This window comes from Eptesicus fuscus, chromosome 4 (genome assembly GCF_027574615.1).
Source record: "Eptesicus fuscus isolate TK198812 chromosome 4, DD_ASM_mEF_20220401, whole genome shotgun sequence".
NCBI lineage: Eukaryota > Metazoa > Chordata > Mammalia > Chiroptera > Vespertilionidae > Eptesicus > Eptesicus fuscus.
The window spans coordinates 109,808,444-109,832,322 of NC_072476.1; the positions used below are offsets into that span (position 1 = coordinate 109,808,444).

The following is a 23,879-nucleotide window of genomic DNA, read 5'->3' on the forward strand; positions in this document are numbered from 1 at the left end:
CTGGATTGGTCAGAGGAAACATCTCTCCGGGTGCATTCAAAAAGGGGCCTGGCGCAGGGGGTGGGCCGAGAGCGTCTCTGGCCAATCAGAGGAGCAGGAGGGCGGGCTTTTCCGCTGGAGGGCGAAACAGAGCCAATCTCAGACGGCGAATCTCCGCCGGTTAGACACGCCGGCCGCGCGCGGAGGGGGCGTGGCCATTGGGCGAGGCCTCCCCGCCGGCGGGGGAGTGGGCGGGGCCCGCGGGCCGGGGCGGGGCGGGTGGAGTGAGCGGCGGAGCCGGATGCGGGCGGCGCTGCGGCCCTCGCGGCCCTGGGGATGGGCGGAGCCCCGGCCGCCTGTGCTGGTGGCCGCCGCCGCTCCGGGAGCCCGAGCCGCCGCCTCTTCCCGCGCGTCGCTGCTTCCCAGGGCGGGGGGATGCTGGGCAAAGGGGTGGTCGGCGGTGGCGGCGGCCCCCGGGCGCCGAAACCCTCCTTCGTGTCCTACGTGCGCCCCGAGGTGAGCGGGCGCCGCGCGGGCGGGCGGGCGGGCGTCGGGCTGGGGCGGCCGCGGCGAGGGGCGCCGGCAGCCCCTTCCCCGCGGCCGAGAGGGCGGCCGGCGTGTCCGGAGGGGAGCCGGGCGGGGTGACGCCCGCAGGGGCGCGTCGGGGTCTCCGGGGCCCGGGGCGGGGACCCCCGGGGCGGGCAGGCAGGTGCCCGAGCGCAGGGCCCGGCTCGCGGTGGACCAGGTGAAGGGCCGGAGCCCAGAGGTCCTGCGGCCCGGGCGCCCCTGGGCACGTCGGGGAGGAGCTGGCTTCGGGGCTCCGAGGGAGGGGCCGGCGGGGGGTCCCGGGCCCGCGGGGCCGGCCCTGCCCCGGGGTTTCCCCTGCGTCCCCGGCGCTCCTTCGCCGCCGCCGCTCCGAAGCGCCACTCGGTGCCGCCGGCGGACCCGGTGCGCGCCTCCCGCCTCCCGCCTCCCATGAGCTCTGCGGGCGGAACTCTGCGGGCCTGGCCCCGCCAGCCTGCCTCTCCCCGGGGAATCCCCTCTGTCCTCGCTGCCCGCCCCCCACCCCCCAACTTCACCCATCGCCCCCCCGCCCCCAACTTCCCCCACGCCCCGGCACCTGTCCACCCGCGTGCTGTCCTCCCGGAGTGTGCCGGTCAAGTTCATTCATTCATTCAGAACCTGTTTCTTGAGCTCCTGCCCCGTGCCAGGCCCTGCCCTGAGCGGCTGGGACCTCATCCGTGGACAGAAGGACACCTGGGTTCTGCCGAAGCGTGTCCGAGAGGAGTGAGCGGTGGGCCGGACGGCCGGGAGTCACGTGGTGTGGCCGCAGGTGGCCGGGGTCTCGGGGAGAGCGCCCCCCGTTGTCCTCCTTGCAGCCGTGGCATCTGAGCAGAGGCCTGAAGGGTGCTTGGGGTGGGGGGACAGGCCTGGGTGTGGGGGGAGCACCCAGGGAGCCGGCCTGGAGTCTGAGGGGCAGGGTCCTAGAGAGGGGCTTGGCGAGGTGGCAGCTTGTGGGTGCTGAGGGCCTCTGGGGCAGTAGCTCGCCACCCCTCCTTTGGGATTCCAGACGTCTCCTGGGCACTGTCATCAGCAGCCTGCGGAGGCCCTGCCCAGCTCTGTCTGCAGCGCCTGCGGCAGGGGAAGGGCAGGTGGGCGGCGAGACCCCCGGGCCTTTGCATCTCTATCTTCAGTTTCAAGACGTGTGGTGTCTCCGGAGGAGCCCGCTCCTGCCCTGGGTCTTCTGGTTAGACCTAATTTTAAAAATAAAGTGAAAACCACTTCCTCTTCCTCTGTAAATGCTTGATAAGGAGTCAGGGTCACTTTGAGTTTCCAGCTGGCTTCCCTTGTCGTGTCCTGGGCCATCCCGGGGTCCGCTGTTTCTCTGGGCGTCTTTTGATTTTTTTTATTGCGCCCTGGTTGAAGTACAACTGATCTTTAACCTTTCCTTCTGAGTGAGGTCAAACTGCAAGTGGGAACTCTTCTGAAATGTGGCCAGAGTTCAAGAATGCTCAGATTTTTTCACCCGCCGAGGGCACATGTTGTAATGAGGTTTGTTTTCCCTGTGCCCGCAGCGCCGGTCCCATTTCTACGGAGGGGTGGCCAGGGGAGGGGAGTGGTTCAGACCGAAAGGAGCCTGAAGTGATCAGATCCCCATAGTTGGCAGTTTTTTTCAGATCCTTATAGTTGGCAGTTTTGTTTTCTTGCAAGAAAATAGTGCTGTGTAGACTCTACCCTTTTTTTTTGTTGTAAGCAGTCTCCAGAAATGTTTTGTGACAGAGGGTAAGGCTCTGATGTAAATTGTGGATGGTTTTTAAGAGATAACGCGAGTGAGGGGGTGAGGAGACAGTTGGTTTTGAAGTGTGTGTGTAGCTTCTGCCAGATACCACATTGGAGATGCATGAGAGCAGCTTTGAGGCCCAGCGTGGGTGCCTGGGAGAGCGTTGGGTCTGGTGGCATTCTCTGGCTCACTCAGACACTTGTCTGAAGATGGGCATCCGGCTGTCTCTCCTCCTTTCCCTTAGGCTGCCTTCACCTTTGCTGCCTGTGATGGCTGTCTTCCTAGCCCTTCTTTGTAAGCACGTTCCTCTTGTTAGCCGGGAGATCCTGGGTTTGCTGGGAGGTCTGAGCTGCCAGGACAACCTGCGCGCCTCCTGATACAGTGATACCTGAGCCTGGTGATGAACTTGTTCTCGGCCGATCAGGCCTTGGGAGATTCAGCGGTGGCTGCTTTTGAAATGCCAAGCAATCTATTAGGAGTCAGCACTCTCTGTTAAAAGCAGAAGTGTTTAACTGGATAATGTATTTGACGATGATGCTTTTCAACATCATGGCTTATTTTTTATTCTTATCAGAAAGGATTGGCCCAGCCGGCCTGGCTCATGGTTGAGTGTTGACCTGTGAACCAGGAGGTCATGGTTCGATTCCAGGCTAAGGCTCAATCCCATCCCCAGGAGGCAGCTGATCAATAATACTCATCATTGATGTTTCTACCTCTCTCTCCCCCTTCCCTTCTTCTCTGAAATAATAAAAACATATTTTAAGAAAAAAAAAAAAAGGCTTGGCATTGGCCAGCTTAACATGAGGGGTAGAGATTAGCTCCAACTTCTAAAACTGGATCTCTGCCAGAGTAACTTGTGTTCTTCTGTTATTGATCCTCTTAAACCAATGAGGGTGAAAGTTAGAATCCTGAACTGTCATTTAGGACCTTTGGTCAGTTTGGTGAGCTCTGCCCAGAGGGTGACAATCAGTGAAGCTTTCGAGGGGAAGCCGATGGCTCTGGAATCGAGGTGAGCAGGAAGGAGAGATCTGGGCCTATCTTGGTGGTACTTGATGGCTGGTACCTAAAATATCTCCGCGCCCCCACCCCAGCTTAGCCCCGGGACAATGTGCAAAGGATGCTGGGCCTCTCCCTGTACGGCACCCCCTGAGCTGTGCTTCAGGAAGGCATCTGTTGATTGGGTGCCAGATCCATTTTTCTTGTTACATAAAATGTTTGAATTATTTCAGGAGGTATAAGTGTTCATTGTAGGAAAATAAGAAAATTGTTCGGCCGGCGAGGCTCTGATTGAACATCGACCTATGAACTAGGTCACGGTTCGATTCCCGGTCAGGGCACGTGCCGGGGTTTGCAGGCTTGATACCCAGTGTGGGGCGTGCAGGAGGCAGCCGATCAATTATTCTCTCTCATCGATGTTTCTATCTCTCCTTCTCCTTTCCTCTCTGAAATCAATAAAAATACATTTTAAAAAAATAATAAGAAAATATAGATACGCAAACATTTTACAGAAAAGTTATAAGCTTATTAATAACTTGGAGTGTATCCTATTTGGATGTGTGTAGGTGTATGCATATATATATTTTTTTACTAAAATGGGATTGATATTGTTGATTATATTACTTTGTAATCTGCCTTTTTCACAAGAAATATACTGTATATTGTAAATGTCTTTCCATGTCTTTTTTTTAAAAAAAAGATATTTTATTGTTGTTTTTTTTTACAGAGAGGAAGGGAGAGGGATAGAGAGTTAGAAACATCGATGAGAGAGAAACATCGATCACCTGCCTCTTGCACACCCCCTACTGGTTATGTGCCCGCAACCAATGTACATGCCCTTGACCGGAATCGAACCTGGGACCCTTGCGTCCGCAAGCCGACGCTCTGTCCACTGAGCCAAACTGGTTAGGGCTCCATGTCACTTGTTAACCTCATTTTAATTTGACCCCTTTTCCTCAACAGAGACATAGAGTGTCTTGGGGAGATGTTAGGCAGCACAAAGAACCAAGAACGTAATATGATTGTTAAGTGTTTTTCTACTTAGTCACCTTCTCTGGTGCTGAGTGACAATTCTGATTCTTCAAAACTGTCAGCTTTCTGCTCAGTTACCTTGAAATTATAAACACTGGTTTGGTAATTTCTAGTGATTAGAAATGCTTGCCCGGCCGGTGTAGCTCAGTGGTTGAGCTTCGACCTATGAACCAGGAGGTCACAGTTCAGTTCCCCGTCAGGGCATGTGCCCAGGTTGCAGGCTCAATCCCCAGTGGGGGGCGTGCAGGAGGCAGCTGGTCAATGATTCTCATCATTGATGTTTCTATTCTCTCTCTCTCCCTTCCTCTCTGAAATTAATAAAAATATATTTAAAAAAATATACATGTAATTAAAAAAAAAAAAAGAAATCTTAGTGTCTGTAACCAGAAGCTTATAAGTAAAGGAGCATTAAGAGGTCCTAAGAGAAAGTCGGGATTTAATAATAGTCCGTTCCATTGCGGTAAGGAAGTGGACTAGAAACTTCGGGGACTTGTGTGTTTAGAGTTTGCTGTACTTGTGCCCATATTTGTGCAATATTCCAGATACAGCCAAAATGTGCTTTCCAGTAGAATTTAGGCCAGTGTTTGACTTGAGTGCACCAATAATAATAGTTTTCATCGTCGTCTTTGTGGAGATGTGGATTTGGAAGGGAATTTGAAGATCATCTGGTTGGTGCCGGTGCCCCTGTTACCCAGATGTGTGAGTGAGGCCCGCGGGCGGGGTTCAGCGTCCGCCCTGCAGCCGCAGCACTATTGCGGAACAGCGCTAGGCACTGTCGCCTAAGCCGGCAGTGGCAGTGGCCAGGCCAGGGCCACAGGGGCGCAGGGAAGGCTGTAGGAAGGCGTGGGGAGAAAAGGCAGGAAGAGAGAGGGAGACGGGAGGGTCAGAACAAAAATCCAGACTCAAGAGCTGACCTCCCCCCCCATTTATCCCTTAGGGAAGAGAATCCATTGCATTGCTTAGTCCTCATTTAAGGTGATTTCTTTTGGTGGGGAGAGGTAAACCTGTGGTCCTGTATTCTTCCCAGAGATGGGACTGTGGGTATAGATCAAAGTTAAAAAACCCAGTAATTACTGATAGGTATCAGGTACTTCTGTGTTCCCGGAACTGCACTTGCCTCGTTTCCTCCTTCCCACTGTCTTCGGTAGTGGACACCGGCTACTGTTCCCTCCCTTTTTGTGTTTAGAGGCGGAAAGTCAGGCCCAGAGAAGCTGAGTCGTCAGGGTCCCAGCTGGCGAAGGGTGGCGGGCCGTTCTTCAGCCTTCTGTTTGTGAACGCGGGGCATGTTGTCCGGGAAGCACGCACACACACTGAGTGCTTTCTCACGCGTGTTCTCAGTAGCAGTGTCTTTCTTGGCTTTTGTTAGGTTACCCACCAGGTGACAGTGGGTACAGGCTCCATGGAGACACAATTAATTTGTTCATCAGGTATTTACTCAGCACCTTCTAGTACCAGGCACTATTCTAAATACTGGGGATACAAACAGATGAAATATTTGAGATTATTTCATGGTAAAATACTACTGTATCGGACCACTAATTTTAATGACTCTGATGGATCGATGACAAGAAGAGATTGTTTTATCCTAAAATAGCTCTACTTCCCCAGTCCTAGCAATAAAATTACCGTTAAAAGCAAAATCTAGATCCATTACCTTTTTTTTTTAAAGATTATAACTTTTTCTTTTTCCAAATGACTTTGTTAATGGCAGAATTTTTTCCTTTTATAGAGGTCATTGCTAATGGTTTAACAGGCCACTAAAGGACATTACCAGTTCTTCCTGAAATGATCACTTTCTTAGCTGAGGCTTTAGCCTGATGATCTGGCCCAGGCTTCCGCTTTTTCCCTCCTGCATGTGCTTCCTGCGGACTCTGCCTGGGCCTCTGCGGAGGGAGCGCCAGGACGTGTCCTGAGCCTGTGCCAGGCAGCGCTTCCTGCCCACCGGCGGCCACCCGGACAGCCGCCGCCAGAGCCAGACACGCCTCCGGACCGCCTTCCGGCTCTGACTGCCATCAGAGTCGTGGGCTCTGGGGAACCCGGGCTTAGAAATCTGAAGTTCTAGATTTTTCTCTCAATATCCTCAACAGGACGTTTAATGGTCTTGGGCTACTTCCACATTAAACCATCCTGTATGGTAGCGTACTTTAGAGAAACCTAGGTTTTTGGGGGCCACAATGTTTTTATCACTATAAGAGATGTACACCCTATTTTTATGGTAAAGACAGTGTAATAAAGTTGCAGACTTTACGAGTTAGAAAAGTAAAGTCACCCTTAGTTATGCTACCCTAACGAAAGCACTTGTTTTCTAGCATGCCCAGGCTTTGTTTGTGTCTATCTTACATGGTTGCGATCATATGTGTACAAATTATAACCTGCGTGTGGTTGTCACGTTTGACCATGGTACTGCTGGTCTGTGTCAGGAGAGCTTATACTGGGAGTTGTTTCTCAGCAGGAAAACACCTCAGTTTCTCTTCACATTCCGCCCCTGACTTCTCATGTGCTGTTTTCTAAGACCATAAGGCCAGTGGGTTTGCAGTTTAATGAATCGTTTAAAAACACTTCGTAAGATAGGTTGGGAAGTAGGATGGAACTGGACTAATTCTTAGGTAACCTCTAATCCTCTGTTGTTTTGGGGGAGGAGGAGAGGAGGTGAGGGTGGGGTGGAGCAGGAGGAGGGAGTGAAGCTGCAGGAAGGGCTGCATGGTCGGCCGGCCCTGGAGTCCCCCTGCCTGCCTGCCTGCCTGCCTGCCTGCCTGCCTGCCCTGGAGTCCCCCTGCCTGCCTGCCTGCCTGCCTGCCTGCCTGGCGTGCGCAGCTCCAGGAAGCCAGCAGCCAGCCGCTCTCCCGTGCTCGCTCTCTGTGCCTCAGTTGCATCGCTACATGAAACACGGGAATCATAATAACACCTCTTACCCGAAGTGTGTGTGAGTGTTTATGAATAGTAAGTGTGATTTGCAGGGAGAGCCCTTCGCAGGGTCCAGGCGCGTGGTCAGCCTTCAGTGGCTGTGGGCTGTCATAGCTGCTGCTCAGGAGCTGTGGGTCAGAGCCACCTGGATGGTTTCAGAAAGTGCTTGACCATTCATCTCAGGACACAGAACTCTTCCCCAGCTAAGGTCCTAATGAAAGCCGAGTGTTGGTTGTGGTGGTGGTTGCCATGGCATCCTGCCAGGAAAGTCCACTGTGTGGTAACTCGTACAGTATTTTTCACTATCTCTAAGAGTTCCTTTTCCTCTTTTCTTTGTTCCTTCATATTTGAGAATGGTGTGATTACATCTAAAATTCCAACCGAGTGGGAACACTTAGTAGTTGACTTTTTCCATTGTTCACATTTGGCCTTTGGCATTTTGCTAGTTTCAGTCCGTGTGCTCATTTCTCTCTCGTTCTCCTCGCTTCTCAGTCTGTCTGTCACAGGCAGATTCTGTCCATTTATCACGTCCGGTCAGTGGTTCACATAAGATCTGGGTAAGTAAAATCAGTGACCTCTGGGACTAATAACCATTTCACAGGCAGTTGCTAGACCGTGCTGTTCTGATTTCATACGTAAATGCTTCTCCTAAAATAATACCGTCACTCCCCCCCTGTCCTCGTTGCTTGCAGACCCGGCTGGTGGGCAGCCTTTCCGCGGCGGCCCCACGGCCTCACGGCCTCACGCCTGTGCTTGTGGGGAACGGAGAGGTGGCAGCCGCAGAAGAGCCAGACGTGTCTGGAAGCCCAGGCCGCAGTGGTGAGATGTTGGAGCCTGCCGCTCCCCGGTGACAGAATGCCAGCCCTGCTCCAGACAATGGCCCTGCGCTGCTGGGAGGGCTTTTGTTTTTGCTAGGAGAGTTTTAAAATTCCTGAGAGAGCCTCGAAGGAAAGGAGCCCAGCGTTTCAGAGGAAAAGTCCACTGTTCCCACCTTTTCTCCAGACGTAAAATTGAATTCCTGTTCTGCTTCCGTCCCATGAGATCCATTTCCCATGGTGACTTGGGCTTTCTGACTTCCTTTCCTCACCTGTAACCTTGGGTGGCCGTCTGCCCTGCAGGCGTATTGGGAGCATGAGAAGAAATACCCTGTCTACCCGGCTCAGGACCTGACATACGGTGGACACTCCACACAGGCTAGATGCTGTGGTTATTAAGAATGACGCGTCGGAAGAATTCCTGATTGCATGCCTGCCATTTGCTAAGCGCTGAGTTAGGATTAGGAAGGCAGAAACCAGCCTGAGCACAGCACGTTCACGTTCTGTGGAAGAGACGGCCAGTCAGCAGGTGGCTCTGCTCTGCCAGTGGCTGTGTCTCGGAGTGGGTGCTGCCTGCTGGGGCGGGGGAGGGGACCGCGGAGCACCGGAGGGCCGGCTGCAGCACAGCCTCAGCTGCAGGCTGTGTAGGAAGGACTCGGAAAGGGCGGCCTTAGAGGGGGCTGTGGGGGGAGGGGGCTGCTGTAGCTGGCAGGCCGGAGGGACGACTTGGAAGGCTCGTCGGCGCATTGGGCCCAGGTGGCTGGAGCATCTGTCCTCCTCCCCTACGTAAGGCACGTGCGTGGGGTGCAAGGGAGAGAAGTCCTGGAGAGTGGAATCCGGGCGCCGCCGCGAGGACGGGCAGACCGTCTCTTCCTCTCTCTGGAGGCTGCTTCCCATTCGGTCGGCCCGGCCCCGGCCCGGCCCCTCGGGAGCCGAGGCTCCTCTTGGCCCCCGGCTCCTCTCGTGCCGAGCCCTTGGACAGGCTCCTGCTGCAAGGCTTAGCTCCCCACAGCTCTCCAGCTGACGTAGGGCTTCTGGAGCCTTCTGGAGCCGTCCTGGAGGGGCAGGGCGGGCACAAGGCAAGGCCATGTGTTTCTGCAGCTGCTGTTGGTCCATCAGTCAGCTGAAATGGTGGGACCCTGACCGCCCATCGCTGCCGCCTGCCCCCTTTCCCTGGGCACTGTTCACAGCCCAGCGCTGCCTCTTAACTAACGTGGCTGAGAGCGTGGCTTTGGAGTTAGAGCTCTGCTACTGGCCAGCTGGGGTTTGGGCTGGGCGTTTAACTCTCTGAGCCTCCGTTTCCTGACCTGTGAAATGGGAATGAAAATAATCGTATCTAGCCCTTAAGATGGTTGTTAGTTCAGTAAGGCAGTCCTGGGGCAGTTGTTCTCACAGTACCTGGCACGCAGTAAACACTTACTAATCGTGAGCTGTAGTGGCTGTTACTCTCCTCCCAGAAGCTGCAGCCGTGTGTGTGTGTGTGTGTGTGTGTGTGTGTGTGTGTGTGTGTGTCTATGTTCACATGTTCTTTGGGCCACCAGTGCAGGTCCCAATAGAGGCAAGACTGGACCTAAATTCTAAAGTCCCTTCCAGCCCTGTTCTCCCTGGCGCTCGCAGAGGCTGTGTCTGGAGCTGGGGTGCTGTCCGTTGTGGGACTCTGCCATGCCACAGGCACCCATCCATCTACCCGGAGGGCCTCTTCCCGCCGTTTCCTGGGTCCCTCCTCTGCCCTCCGGAAACCATGTTGTCTCCTGTCTAAGGGCCCCTCCCCCCGGCGCTGCGCCCCACACCAGGCGTGGTCCCAGGGGGCCCTTTGGGCGGGGGTCTGTCTTCATGCCCATCGCCATCCTCTGCTGGCATCTCCTCTGTGCCTGGGACCGCACACCGCACTCCCTTCTGCGGCGCCCCGAGTCCCGTCTCACTCCGGCCCTTCCCCGGCCTCAGTCTGAGCCCACTCGCAGGCTCCCTGCAGACTGCCTCCCGCCTTGTTGAGAGCGGGAGTTTGGCTTAGGGAGGCCCGGCCTGCGGCCCTTCCTTTTCTGTGTGGCTCTCACTTCCTGAATTATGGAGTTGGATCAGGGGAGTGTTTTTAAACCTGCTTTGTGCAAGGAACTTCTGTTTTATTTTATTTTTAAACAACATGGTTGTGTGGGGGACCTTTTAAAACCACACTGTTCCCCGTCCTGCTTTAGGGCTTCGCGGATGCCTTAGGGCGGGAGGGGCCCTGCGGTGGGACTCTGCCTCTCCTCCGGGCGCCGTGATCCCCGTCCTTGTTGAGACGGCTGTTCCCGTGGAATCAGCGGAACCCCAAGAACAGAGAGAGGAAAGAGGAGAAAGGGTGCGGGTTTAGTTTGAAAAGCACTGGCCAGGCAGTCTCGAAAGCCCTTGTCACAGCCTCTTTCATTCTCGTCTTAACTCACCGACACCCCCCCTGTCTGTGCCCGGGCCGGTGTGGCAGGCCGCGGCAGCTCTGGCTTCGGTGGCGCAGCGCCTTCTCTCGCCCTTGGTGTGTGACTGCTCTGAGCCTGTGCTCTGGTTGCTCGGGCAGGGCCGGGGTGCCGGTCAGTGGGGCTTGGGGGGGCTCAGGTGGCGGCAGAGGGACCTGCATCCTGGGCCGTCCCGGGGGGCTCGGAGGTGGCTGATGAGAGCATCACTCAGAGGTCTTCTCAAGTGTCTCCGCCGTGATTCGGAGGCTGGGGTTCAGAGCTGTATGAGGCCTCCGTGTGATTGCTGACTGCTCTGTCTTTCCGCCCCAAGCGTCGGCTTTGGCATGAGGTGCTTCGCCCTAAAACACTCCTTTTCGCTGTCACCAGGGCTTGTAGCGTGTTAAGCCCGGGACTTGGCCTGGATGCCTGAAGCCCCGTTGTTCTCTGTGGTGCCCGCTTCTGCCTGCTCCTCAGCCGGCTTCCCAGTCCGCCGGGTGAGCAGCCCTCTGAGTTGGAATCGAGCCGGCTATCTGTTCGGTGAGGTCAGATCTGTGGTTCGGAGGCTCCACTGGCATTTGGGTCTTCACATTTCTTCTGTAGCTGAGTGTCTTCCTAGGGAGAGTGAGATAAAGCGTCTGGATTGTTCAAGGCCAGGGGATGTCTGGTAAGAGCGATCCTCGCTAAGAAGCTTGAGTGAGTAATACTTTCACTGCCCTCAGTAGTGCTGAGCTGTCAGAACGGTGAGGGCTCTAGTTTGGGTCTTAGTGAGCAGTTCCTTCCTTCCTTAAAAAAGAGAAAGGATCTGAGATAAGGGGAGAAGCAGTCTAAATGTGAAAAACGGACACGCGAGTAGGTATTGCTCGGCTGCTAGGGTAGCGCCATCAAAGGGTGCTGCCTGCTCCTCTGCCGAAGCCTGGTTCCAGCTGAAAGGACACGCCACGGTGTGGTGTTCTAATGGGAACCAAGTTTATGATTGGTAGTTGCCTAGGGCTAGGGGCTGGGGCGGTGGGTGGGCATAAGCAGAATGAGGGGATGAATGCTAATGGGTACAGGGTTTCTTTTGTTGTTGTTTGAGAGAGAGAGAGAGGGAGAGAGGGAGAGGGAGAGAGAGAGAGAGAAACATTGATCGGGTTGTCTCCTGTACGCACACGACTAGAATCGAACCTGCAACCTTTTGGTGTACTGGTCAATGCTCCAGCCAACTGAGCCACCGCCCAAGGCTGGGTATAGGGTTTCTCTTAGGCATGATGAAATGTTCTAAGATTGATTGTGGTCATGGTGTTACAACTCTGGGAATATACTAAACCATTGAATTGTACACGTTAGGTGACTTGTGTCTTATGCGAACTACTAGTATGTCTTAATAAACTGGTACAGAAACGAAGCTGGCATCGAGAGCACTGAACTTGGTCACCACGTGTGTAGCTGTGTGAGCCCAGGCCCATTGCTTACCCTCATGGAGCTCCGTTGGCCTTACCTGGAAAGGGGGGTGGGGTGGGGTGGGAATACCTTACAGGATTGCTGTCAAGGTAAAGACATAGGGCCTGTGAAAGCGGACACAGTAAAGCCTCCAGCAGATTACACATTTGCGTGTTGAAGTTAGACATACGTTTTTATGGATAATAAATGCTTAGTCCCAAATGCTCGTGCGAGCTCCCTGTGAAATGAGCACTTGCGGTGGCTGAGAACTGGTTTGCGTGCTGGGCAAATAGAGTCCTTCAAGCGCAGGCTGTGGCCTGGCACCCGGAGTGCAGACAGGGTTCAGTTCGCCTCGGACTGCATGTCTGCTTCCCTGGCTTCAGATGCCGTTTGCTTGTTTATCGGCAAAGTAACTGTCGCAGTAATTGCCAGAGCCAGTGCCCAGGGTCGCGTTGAGGTGAGCTGGTCATGCTCTCAGAGGGGTGTGAGCCTGCTGGTCATGCCGGCTGGGAAGGGAGCGAAGCCCTCGGCCCAGGAGTCAGTTCCAGGAGACAGATCCTGTTCTGATTTCTGGCTTCCTGGACCTGGACAGTGATAGAGTCCCTGAGTCCCTAGTCCCTGTCCTCAGTGCTAAGGCTTCAGATTTGGAGTCTGGCTTTGAGAATGCCCCTACCCTCTTGGTGAGACTAGAGCAGCGGTCACCAACCGGGGGTCCATGAGGTCCGAAAGGTTGGCGACCGCTGGGCTAGAGGGCATTTCAGAAGCCAAATGAGGTCTACAGAAGTTCCGGAACACCTGGCACTCACCATACACTTAGGTAATACAGTTGTTCCTGTCTTGACTGTTAGGATTGAAGAACAGCACCAGGATCAGACATTGTTTGTCTCTCTGCGTGCTTTCATTCATTCATGCTTTCAGTAGACCTTTATTGACAGTTTCCTATCTGCCAGGACAGGCTGGGGGACAGTGGACTGGTGGCCCCAGAGGTGCACTGGGGGCTAGATGGGCGCAGTGCAGCCGTAATCACGAAGCACGCAAGGTAGAGCTAACGGTAGCCTGAAGTAAGAGCAGCAAGAGGGATGGGCAGATGCGGATGAGTTCTGAGCTGTTAAGAAAGCGGAGCAAACAGAATGTGAAGGGCAGAAAGTACTAGTGGTTAGGATGACTCTTGGGTGTTTGTGTGGCTAACTGGGTGGACGGCGGGGCCATCTACTGAGCCAGAGTCCAGGAGGATGAACTGGTTTGGTGAGGTCCAGGGGGAAGTGACAGCTGGCTTGGGAGGATCTGAGGGACATTCCCGTGCAGGTGGCCTGGAGGCTGTTTGGATGTCCAGGTCTCTGAGGAGAGATCTGGAGGGAAGGGCCGTTCGGGGTCATCAGTGTCTGTTGTTGGCAGTGCTGTGAGTGGGAGAGCTCACCGGGAGCCAGACCCGCCAGAAAGACACTTGAGGAGAGCAGCTGCAGAGTGTCTGTTGTTTGGCCTGTCGCTCATTTCTGCTGATTTTCAAGTCTCAGGGTGAGTGACCCTCCTGAGGGGCAGCCTTCCCTGCCCTCTGACTGCAGCTCCGCGATGCTGCGTTCCCATCAGAGCCTGGCCTTCCGCGGGCAGAGCGCGTGGCCCGGTCTTCATCAGCGCTCGCCCTGGGTGGCTCCGGGCACTCGGGGAGGCGCAGCTCTGTGCTTTGCTCCCTCCTGGGCCTGCAGTGCCGGGTTAGCGGGTGCATGTGCAGTGACAGTTCAGTGTGAAGGCCAAGGAGGAGGGGCCAGCGCCTGGGGAGGATGTGGCCAGCAGGGACAGGCCGGTTGTGTGGTAGTCAAGAGTATGACCGGCCAGGTAAACTGAGGCTCGAGTCCCACTTCACTTAACCAGGGCCAGCTTCATCTCCTCGTCTCTAGAAGGAGGACAGTGATGGCAGTTAAGGTTTTGAGGACTAAATGAGATGATGAGTCGAGAAGTCACCTTTTGCAGGCTCCAGTAGTTAGTGCCTGATCACCCAGTGTTCCAATTATTTTTTGTATGTCTGCACTTCTTGAGGGCAGAAGTCACTTCTTACCGTCTTTTTATCCTCAGCATTTGATATTTAGGGGAGTCGGGAGCTGTTTGCTGGAATGAATTGGTCTCTATTAGAGATGGGTCAGCTGTGAGTAACCAAACATACAGCTTGAGTGTTGACTCATGGGTTTCGCTCCTCGGGTTCATAGGAGCCCTGTGCTGTGGGCACACCCTTTCTCAGAACCCTATTTCCGAGGAGCCAGCCGATCAGCAGCTTGTAAGGCTGGGCCAGCTGTGGGAGGTGGTCCCAGGAGTGGTCTCCGTTGGCCATAAGCTTGCTGAGGAACGCGTGACAGTCTCACCTCTTGTCAGGCATAGCCTTTGGGTGAGATTCTTAGATAATGGGTGGCCGTGGCAGCTGTGGGGCCCTGGGGATTGTTGATATTAGCAGTGGGAGCAGGAAGAGCTGTTGCTCCTTGTGATCTGTGAGGTAAAACGTGGAATCTGGAGGACTTGTTTCTCATGCCCTTATCCTCTTTAAATTATTTTACTTATGAGTTGAGAGAGAGAAGTAGAGTGAGAGAGAGAGAAAGAGAGACACATTGCTTTGCTGTTCCACTTATTTATGTACTAGAGGCCCGGTGGACGAAATTCATGCACGGGGGTGTGTGTCCCTCAGCCCAGCTTGCACCCTCTTCAATCTGGGATCCCTCTCACAATCCAGGACTGCTTGCCTGCCTGCCTTCCTGATTGCACCTAACCGCTTCTGTCTGCCAGTCTGATCACCCCCTAACCACTCCCCTGCCAGCCTGATTGATGCCTAACTGCTCCCCTGCCAGCCTGATTGCCCCTAACTGCCCTCCCCTGCAGGCCTGGTCACCCCTAACTGCCCTCCCCTGCAGGCTTGATCGCCCCCAACTGCCCTCCCTTACAGGCCTGGTCCTTCCCAACTGCCCTCCCTTACAGGCCTGGTCCTTCCCAACTGCCCTCCCTTGCAGGCCTGGTCCCTCCCAACTGCCCTCCCCTGCTGGCCATCTTGTGGTGGCCATCTTTGACCACATGGGGGCAGCCATCTTGTGTGTTGGAGTGACAGTCAATTTGCATATTACCCTTTTATTAGATAGGATTCATTGGTTGAGTCTTGTATGTGCCCTGACCAGGGATTGAACCCACAGCCCTGGCATATCAGGGCAGTGCTCCAACCAACTGAACTACCCTGCCAGGGCTTGTCCTCTTTTTTTTTTTTTTTAAAGGATTTTTAAAAATATATTTTATTGATTTTTTTACAGAGAAGAAGGGAGAGGAATAGAGAGTTAGAAACATCGATGAGAGAGAAACATTGATTAGCTGCCTCCTGCACACCCCCTCCTGGGAATGTGCCCACAACCAAGGTACTTGCCCTTGACAAGGATCGAACCTGGGACCCTTTAGTCCACAGGCTGATGCTCTATCCACTGAGCAAAACTGGCTAGGGCTTTTTAAAGGATTTTAAAATTGATTTTTAGAGAGAGAGGAACGGAAAGGGAGGAAGAGAGAGAAGCATGATGTGAGAGTGAAGCATTGCAAGGCCCCCAGTGGGGATGGAGCCCACACTCTGGACATGGGCCCTGACCGGAGTCAAACGGGCAGCCTGTCGGTGCTCAGGACGTTGCCAACCAACCGAGCCACACGGCCAGGGCTTAACCTCTGTTTACGATCAGACCAACAAAAGTAATTAGCTGCTCAAAATGGGTTCTCTGAGACAGCCACGATTTCCTACTTGAGCCTCAGTGGGCTGTCTCGCCTCTCCCTGCCTCAGCTGTACCAAGTTTCTTCTAATTCAATCGGGATTAACACCTTCAGAAAACTACCCAGAGCCTCTGTCAAAAAACAAAACGAAACGAAACCAATTCCAGTTGTATTTGCTGACAGACTGGTTGTGTGTCGCAGAACTTTTCAGAGTCAGGATTTGACTGACGGCATCCGTGTGCTGTCATTGATCACGTTTCTCTGCCCCCGTGTTTCTTTTGAGTGGGTGGGTTAACGTAGATGCTCACGCAGACAGAGACGAGCTGTTTGGCAGGACTGCTTCGTGGGTGGTGTGGGAGGCTGCATTAGGCGGCCCCCCAGGCCTCTCTTGTTAGGTAACAGCCATGTATGACTGTTGCTTTGGTCCGTTAATTCATAAAGGATTGCTGATTATCTTGGAATTTTCAATAAACAGCCCAACAGGGAGGCATTTGAAGACGTTTTCATTGAGAAACAGTGACACAGCCCGGCCTTAATTCCTTAACTCGGTGGCACTGTCTGGGGTCTGGGTAACTAGAAGGGCCACTGGCGTCCCCAGCTGTCTCTCCTGGTCCTGCGGGGCCACAGGGCAGCTGCATTAACATTGCTTGTCTGAGTTTTACTGTCTTATTTTTTTACAGTCGGAGTATTGACTTGACACATTCCGATTTTCCTGTTCTTACCGTTAAGCCCTCTAGGACAGCCATCGTTTGCCCTTCACCCTTGCTTCTCCCTGGAGGGAGGGGTCATTCTGTGGGATGCCTTCCCTTCCCTCTCTAACGCGGGGCTGCCTTGCTTTCTGTGGGACATTTGATCCTTAGATGGCGAATGCCCCTGCCCGTCCCTCCGCTCCGCTCGCTCGCTCTGGGTAACGAATAGTTGTCAGTCCTAAATAATGATTTTAATGCATTGAACTAATTTGTTGGAATTTTCTGTCATCCTTTAGTTATAAAATACTTTAAAAAAATAATTAGCTTGTCAAATAAACAAAAAACTCCTGCGGGTATATGTTTTCATGAATTTTCTGAAAGCATGGCTTTAAGTTACTCATTTTGAGCCCTAAACAAATAAAAATATTACCCTTTGCTCTTGTCTTTAGGAAATTCACACAAACGAAAAGGAAGCAGCAGAGAAGGAAGTAACGCTTCACTTGTTGCCAGGTAACAGTCATGTTAGCATCATGTACAGCTCAAAGCCAGTGACAAGTCATGTCATTCCTTCTGTCACCATCTGTACCTTTGTTTCCGTCCAGACACAATGTAACAGCTGTGAGCTGGACAAAACATCAGGGTCTTTAGTTCCGTAGTTACTCACCTGGGTGTGAGTATTACAGCAGTGTAAAGGTTTTCTTCCCCCCCCCCCCCCCCCATGCAGATAAAGGTAACCTGGAAGTTCTCATCTCTCCACAGGCACAGGGGGCCTTTGTCAGGTCGCCTCACTGGGCCCATCCAGTATTCTGGTCCTCGGTCAGCGCAGTCCTGGTCCCCCACAAAGCCCTACTGCCCACCCTCTGCCTGCTGCCCATGTGTCGCTGCCCTTACCGAGTGCAGCTGCCGGGGCTTCCCCAGGCAGGCGTTGGTGAGTGCCTCACCTGTTGTCTCTGCTTGGTCATCTGAGCACCAGTGCCAGGTGTGCTGTGGCTTACCAGCGCCCTCCCAGGCCACCAGGGCTACCAGGACTTGCCTCTGGTCATCACCAAGGAGCGTGGGTTGGTTGGGTATTTTTTTTTTTTAATATATTTTATTGATTTTTTACAGAGAGAAAGGGAGAGAGATAGTTAGAAACATCGATGAGAGAGAAACATCGATCAGCTGCCTCCTGCACACCCCCCACTGGGGATGTGCCTGCAACCAAGGTACAAGTCCTTGACCGGAATCGAACCTGGGACCTTTCAGTCCCCAGGCCGACGCTCTATCCACTGAGCCAAACCAGCTTTGGCTGCTTGGGTATTTTTTGTTGTTGCTAATCCTCACCCAAGGATATTTTTCCATTGATTTTCAGAGAGAGTGGAAGGGAGGGGGAGAGACACACAGAGAGAAAAATAGGTGAGAGAGACACATCGATTGGTTGCCTCCTGCATGTGCCCCGACCAGGGCCAGGGATCGAGCCCAAAGCTGAGGAATGTGAATCAAACCTGGGACCCTTCAGTGCATGGGCCGGTGCTCCAACCACTGAGCCACATTGCCAGGGCTGGTGGGTATTTTTGAGATAGGGAGAGGGACTCTGTAACTTGAGTCAAGCTTTCGTCAGTTCTGAATTCAGAACCAGAAGCTACTTGATGGCGTGTCCTCTTCATACGTGGGCTGCCCAGTAAGCTGTGCATTCAGTTCTTCCGCTTTCTTTTTTAAACCCCAAATAGCTTTTTAAAATAAGTGTTTAAAGGTGCATTTTCCCAAAACAATAGGGGCTTGTTCTGGTACTTTTTATTATATTCCATTTTATTGGGAGTATGTGAGTGCGCACAGGTTTCTGGCTGGTCTGCCTTATTTGGTAAATATGTTGGAATTTTATAACTTTTTAAAAAAATGCTTTTAAGTTTCAAAGGCTTTTTCCCATAATAATGGCCTAAATCTTAATCCATATACCCTATAGTCTTTCCTTTTCTTGGATTGTAGGTTCTGAAAATATTTTATTTTTAAGCTGAGTGTTACATGCATTCTCCCATCCCCTGCTTACCTGCTGGTCTCTTCTGGGTGTGCGGCTGAGAGCTCACAGCTGCCTGCTCTGAGCCCGTTTCTGAGACTAGACTAAGATCCTGTCCAGCTCCCACCCTCCGAGACCCTCCGCACGCACAGGCTGTCACGGTGGCGCCGCGCCGCGTGCCGCTCTTGCTCAGCCTCACCGGTGCTGCCGGCCACTCGTCCAGTGTCCAGTCTCCAGTGCACGACGGCAGGCTGTGGCGCCTGGTCTGGGGGAGGCCCACCCCAGGAGCTGAGAGCTCAGGAAGCCTTGCTCACAGGTCTTCCACCGCGGACTTACGGAGGCACTCTTTTCTGGGAGTATTTAAACCCTAACGGCCCTGACTTCATTGTTTTCTTCAAGCTCTGTGGTCTGGCTGGAGGCGGACCTCACTGAGCCATCTTCCATGTCTCCTTAGTAATTAGCCCCTGGAAGGCGAAAGCCATACCAGTGAGTCCCTTGATCGCCTCAGTGTCTGTAACTTGTCCGTTCACAGGTTGAAGGTTAGGCTAAATGAATTTCGAGCCAAACAGTACATTTCAAGGCATTGAAGGAAGTAGCCAGAGGGCGATTCTGGGGGTTACTGATGGGGGAGAAGAATTTCCTTCTCCTTTTTGTTGCAAAGTGTTTACACTTCATTCCCCCATAACCTTCCCTTGTCCTGCCCTCAGCCAGACACCCAGCCCTGATGGGCTTCTCTGGGAGCAGAGACTGTTACCCCTACCCCCTCACCTCTGACTGTCAGAACCGCTCTGGCTCCAGGAAGTGCAGCTTTCCCGGCGGGCGGTGCCCGCAGATAGAGCAGGAAAGGTGACACACTGGGAGGAAGTAATCTCTGCGAAGAAAGAGAGGAAACCGTTCTTTCCCACAAACCTCTGACCTCCCTTTTCCTCCCATCCTGGGCTGCGGGGCCAGGCTGAGTGCGGTCCTGCTGCAGCCGAGGAAGCTGCCGGCAAGCCTGCGGCCAGGGAGGCGCCCACTCCTTGTCGCAGCTCCGGAGCGAGCAGCAGCCCCCTGGCCCGGGGTCTGCGTCCGAGTGGAGCGGGGGCCGCGGGGGGCACGCCTCACTGCCGTCGCTCAGGAGGGTGTTGCTCCTGGGAACCTCTGCTCGGGCCAAGCAATGAAACACCGAGACCTTAGCTTGCGAGTGTAGCTGAGGTCATCCCTCCCCCGGGGAAACGTCCAGGATTCATAGAAGACAGGGGGGCGCCTGTGTGAAGGGGTGTCTGAGCGTTTAGCTCACTCCTCAGGGCCCCCCCCTCGGCCTCGTCTGCTTCCCGTTGGGCAGCTGCTGTCGGAGGGTAGGCGTGTGAGGGCTGCGGGTGCGAGTGCTGGTCTCTAAAGGGCAGGCCGGGAGCGCTGGCTGCCGGCGAGCTGGATGCTCCCGGGGACTAAGAGGACGGGTTCTGGTGTCCCCAGGGGAGCAGCTGCTCTGCGAAGCCAGCACGGTCCTGAAGTACGTCCAGGAAGACTCCTGCCAGCGAGGCGTCTATGGGAGGCTCGTCTGCACGGACTTCAAGATCGCGTTCCTGGGCGACGACGAGTCTGCGTTGGAGAGTGATGTATGTCCGAGCCGCCTTTGGCTGAGGGGGGCAGTGCAGTCGTGGCCCCAAAGTCTTTGTTCCCGGCTCCCCAGCCCCTGCACCCCCAGCACGTACAACACAGGGCCAGGGCCCTGCTCACCTCTCTGCTCTCTGTCCTTCAGGTGTCCCCCTGGGGGAGGCCCTCCTGGACCTCCCGCTCGGGCCTCCTGCACGCGGGCTTGCGTTTGACTCCGGAGGCTGACGCTCTCTCTCACTTTCTTCTCTATGTCACCGCAGTGAACAGCTCACCGGAATCCCGTCTCCCCAAATATGCGGTCCCCCCCCCTCACTGAGCTCTTCCTTAAGTTCGGGACTAAGCTCACTTATGAAACATGCCCAGGGCAGCCCTGGGTTTGGGCTGACTCTGCACCGAGGGGTGGTGTCTTGAATGAGCAGCGCAGTGAGAGGACCGGCCACGCCACTCGGAGGGCGCCACACCGTCCCGGCCGCCCTCTGCGTAAGCAGCGGCTCCGTGGCCATCGCAGGTGGTCGGTGCCGTCCGCTGGCGCCGGTCCCCCGTCCTGTGAAGGAGCATTTACAGAAAGAGCCTGCCATGTTTCCGTCCTGTGCAGCTCTCTCACCTGCTTGCACTTTGTGGACCGATCGTGACCTGTGAGCCACTTCCCAGCGCCGCTCACGGTGCTCCTGTGCGCCTGCCCAGGAGCGGCCCAGGAGTGGCACGTGCGGCCGGGGTCTGACAAACCAGGGATCGCAGCTCTTCTCACGCGTCTTATTGTCCCCTTCCCAGGCATGTGGCTGCATTCCCTGTGTTTCTTAACGTGCACATGGAGAACAGCGAGTCGCTCCATGTTAATGGCTAGCAGTGCATAGAAAGGAGTCACAGTTGTTCCCTTTTGAATCCTTTAGGAAACCCAATTTAAGAATAAGATCATAGGAGAAAATGACATTACACTCCACTGTGTTGATCAGATTTATGGAGGTAAGTATCCGTTTTCCCCGGGGGATTGCCGGCTTCTGAAAATGTAGCTGATAATGTTTTTATGGTCATCTATAGTTTACTAAAATTTCTTCACATGTTTATCTTGTTTAAATCAGTGCTGTGGTTGATAAAATTGAGATATGAAGTGGTTGTTTGGGGTCACTTAGCTGGAGGAGCTCGGACTTGACCTTAGAACCCGATCTTTCCAGTACCCACAGTGCCACTGTGTAGGTTTTGGCTGTCGCCGTTAGCGTAGGTTTTACTGTAAAGGGGAATCTGGGGAAGGGCCGTGTCCTGCGTGTGGCTGTCAAGCCTCTCGGCTCCACTCCTCTATTTCTGTGAGCAGGGCTTTTCCAGAAACCATGCAGCAGTCATTTGTGATGCTTCTGACACCAGTAGGAGCTGCGCAGTCAAACTCTGGGACAGGCAGGGAGGCGGCAGAAGGGCCCCAGCCACAAACCAGGAGTTGACTGTCCTGAAACCATGTTGCTAGGGCCTCCTGTCCGTCGTTTGTAATCTCAGCTTTCGGAGCTGGGTTTTCTGCTGGTCGGTGGAGGCCGCTCTCCCGACAGTGGCCGGTCCCTTGAGTCTAGTGCTCCCTCCAGAGGAATGAGAGACCCTGAGCGTCTCAGAGCCAGGCCCTGCGGGGGTGCGGGTGGGGGACCCTGCTGGCTGCTACTCAAAAAGTCAGTAGTACATCTTGTTTCTTTGGCATTAGCTTGTTGCCTTATAACATCATTTCCCTTCCTGATTTATCATATGTGCAGTGTTTGATGAGAAAAAAAAAACCCTCTTTGGACAACTGAAGAAATACCCTGAGAAGCTCATCATCCACTGCAAAGACCTCCGGGTATTCCACTTCTGTCTGAGGTACACAAAGGAAGAGGAAGTCAAAAGGGTAACTAGCTGCCTGTGTTCCAGGCTGTATTTCCCACCAGGTTTTCCCACTCCTGTTGCTCACGTTGCATGAAGGTTGGGGGGCGCCTTTTACTCTGCGAAGTTGAACTTGGTTATAATGCCATAGGCTTTGATCAGAATTGAGAGGCATTTGGTAAAACGTGCCCGTGTCTTATCCTGGCACATGCCACCTTCAGTTCTTTAGTCCATAATGTTTTTATTCCTGGAGCCTCTGCAGGGGTCAGGAGGCGGTCAGGGAAAGGGAAGGGGAACAGCTAAAGCAGCCCTCTTACCTGGCCCCCGACAGCCTTCTGGGAGGCAGTAGCAGGGACCCCAGCTCCTGGGTAGATGAGCGTCGATCTGGGAAGGAGGAGGAGGCCACAGGTCAGGTGAGCAAAGCCGAGTCACCGGGTGACCCTGTGCTTTGGGACGCTGTAGTAGACTCCATCTAGTTGCCACAGCAAAATAAGGTGAATAACGGGGTCAGCTGGTTACCGTGGTCATTGTGACTTCTGAGCTCTCTCTTACTGCGATATTGAAGGGGTCAGACTTGCCACTCCTGACCACGTGCCCCAGGGCAGCCAGGCGGGACCCAGTGCATCTTTGTCTCTGGCCCCTGAGTTAGCACACTGACAGCCAAGTCCTTGATAGTCTCTCGGTCAGACTAGAGAACGGCCCAGGATCTCTCCGAGCAGAAGAGTGGTGTAGACACAGAAAGTTCCCTGAGAAGCCGAAACTGGCTCTGAACGATGATTTAATCATCTACCCAAACTTACTTTGGCTGGGAACCTCGAACAAAAAAGCACAATTGTTTGATGTCTTCTGATCTTCTAGAACAGTGGTCGGCAAACCGCAGCTCGCGAGCCACATGCGGCTCTTTGGCCCCTTGAGTGTGGCTCTTCCACAAAATACCATGGCCTGGGCGAGTCTATTTTGAAGAAGTGGCGTTAGAAGAGGTTTAAGTTTAAAAAATTTGGCTCTCCAAAGAAATTTCAGTCGTTGTACTGTTGATATTTGGCTCTGTTGACTAATGAGTTTGCCGACCCCTGTTCTAGAAAGAAGTCCTAAAGGCCAGCAATGGGTCAGGATAACTCCGTGTGTTGGTTATTATCTGATATCAGCCGTGTGTTGTTAATGTCAGATTTTTAGAGTATCTAAATATGGCCCTTGAGGTTTCTTAGCACTTAGTTTTTGAGAAATTTGACTGTGTTTAACCCTTTGCACTCGCTTGCTTTTTTCTCGATTCCTGCTACCGATGCTAACCGTGTCGAGTCACACTCGACATCCAAGTGCAAAAGGTTAAAAAATTTCCCTAGAAATTCAAAGCTCTTAGAAAACCTGAAAGAATGGTTAGCTTTTGCCGAAACCGGTTTGGCTCAGTGGATAGAGCGTTGGTCTGCGGACTGGAGGGTCCCAGGTTCAATTCCGGTCAAGGGCATGTACATTGGTTGCGGGCACATCCCTGGTAGGGGGTGTGCAGGAGGCAGCTGGTCGATGTTTCTCTCTCATCGATGTTTCTAGGTCTCTATCCCTCTCCTCTCCCTTCCTCTCTGTAAAGAATCAATACAATATATTAAAAAAAAAGAAAAGAAAAAAGAATGGTTAGCTTTTGTTTGTTGGGTGTTATTATAAGAGCCTAGAGGCCCGGTGCACGAAATTCGTGCACAGGGGGCTGTCCCTCAGCCCAGCCTGCACCCTCTCCAATCTGGGACCCCTTGGGGGATGTCCGACTGCTGGTTTAGACCTAATCCCGGGACTGCTGGCTCCTAACCACTTGCCTGCTTGCCTGATTGCCCCCTAACTGCTCCCCTGCTGGCCTGATTGACGCCTAACTGCTCCCCTGCCAGCATGATCGTTCCCAACTGCCCTCCGCTGCCGGTCCGATCACCCCCAACTGCCTTCCCCTGTGGGGCTGAGAGGACTGGGGGACTCTGGCTGGATGAGGCAGGGCTGAGGGGACTGGGCACCGCCATCTTGTTGCTGTGGGTGCCGCCATCTTGTGAGGGTGTGGTAGTCAATTAGCAGATTCCTTCTTTATTGGCTGTGGGCACTGCCATCTTGTGAGGGCATGACGGTCAATTAGCATATTCCCTCCTTATTAGGTAGGATAGCATCCTGGAAGCAGACCTCAGCACGTTGTCGCATGCTGCCCGAGGAGCCTATTAGCGG

General features: G+C 53.8%; 1 protein-coding gene across 2 annotated transcripts in view; it reads left to right on the top strand.

Annotated features, from left to right (window-relative positions):
- The first annotated feature begins 295 nt into the window (after positions 1-295).
- Positions 296-23,879, top strand: part of MTMR12 (myotubularin related protein 12) — a 55,177-nt gene continuing 31,593 nt past the window's right edge. The window contains exons 1-5 of one of the 2 annotated variants that reach the window (XM_054715343.1): positions 296-495; positions 16,711-16,771; positions 19,710-19,852; positions 20,741-20,813; positions 21,581-21,711. In XM_054715343.1, coding sequence (XP_054571318.1) covers positions 316-495; positions 16,711-16,771; positions 19,710-19,852; positions 20,741-20,813; positions 21,581-21,711 — 588 coding nt within the window. In that variant the 5' untranslated portion in view covers positions 296-315. The remainder of the gene's footprint in view (positions 496-16,710; positions 16,772-19,709; positions 19,853-20,740; positions 20,814-21,580; positions 21,712-23,879) is intronic. The other variant, XM_054715344.1, reaches the window with a different exon arrangement.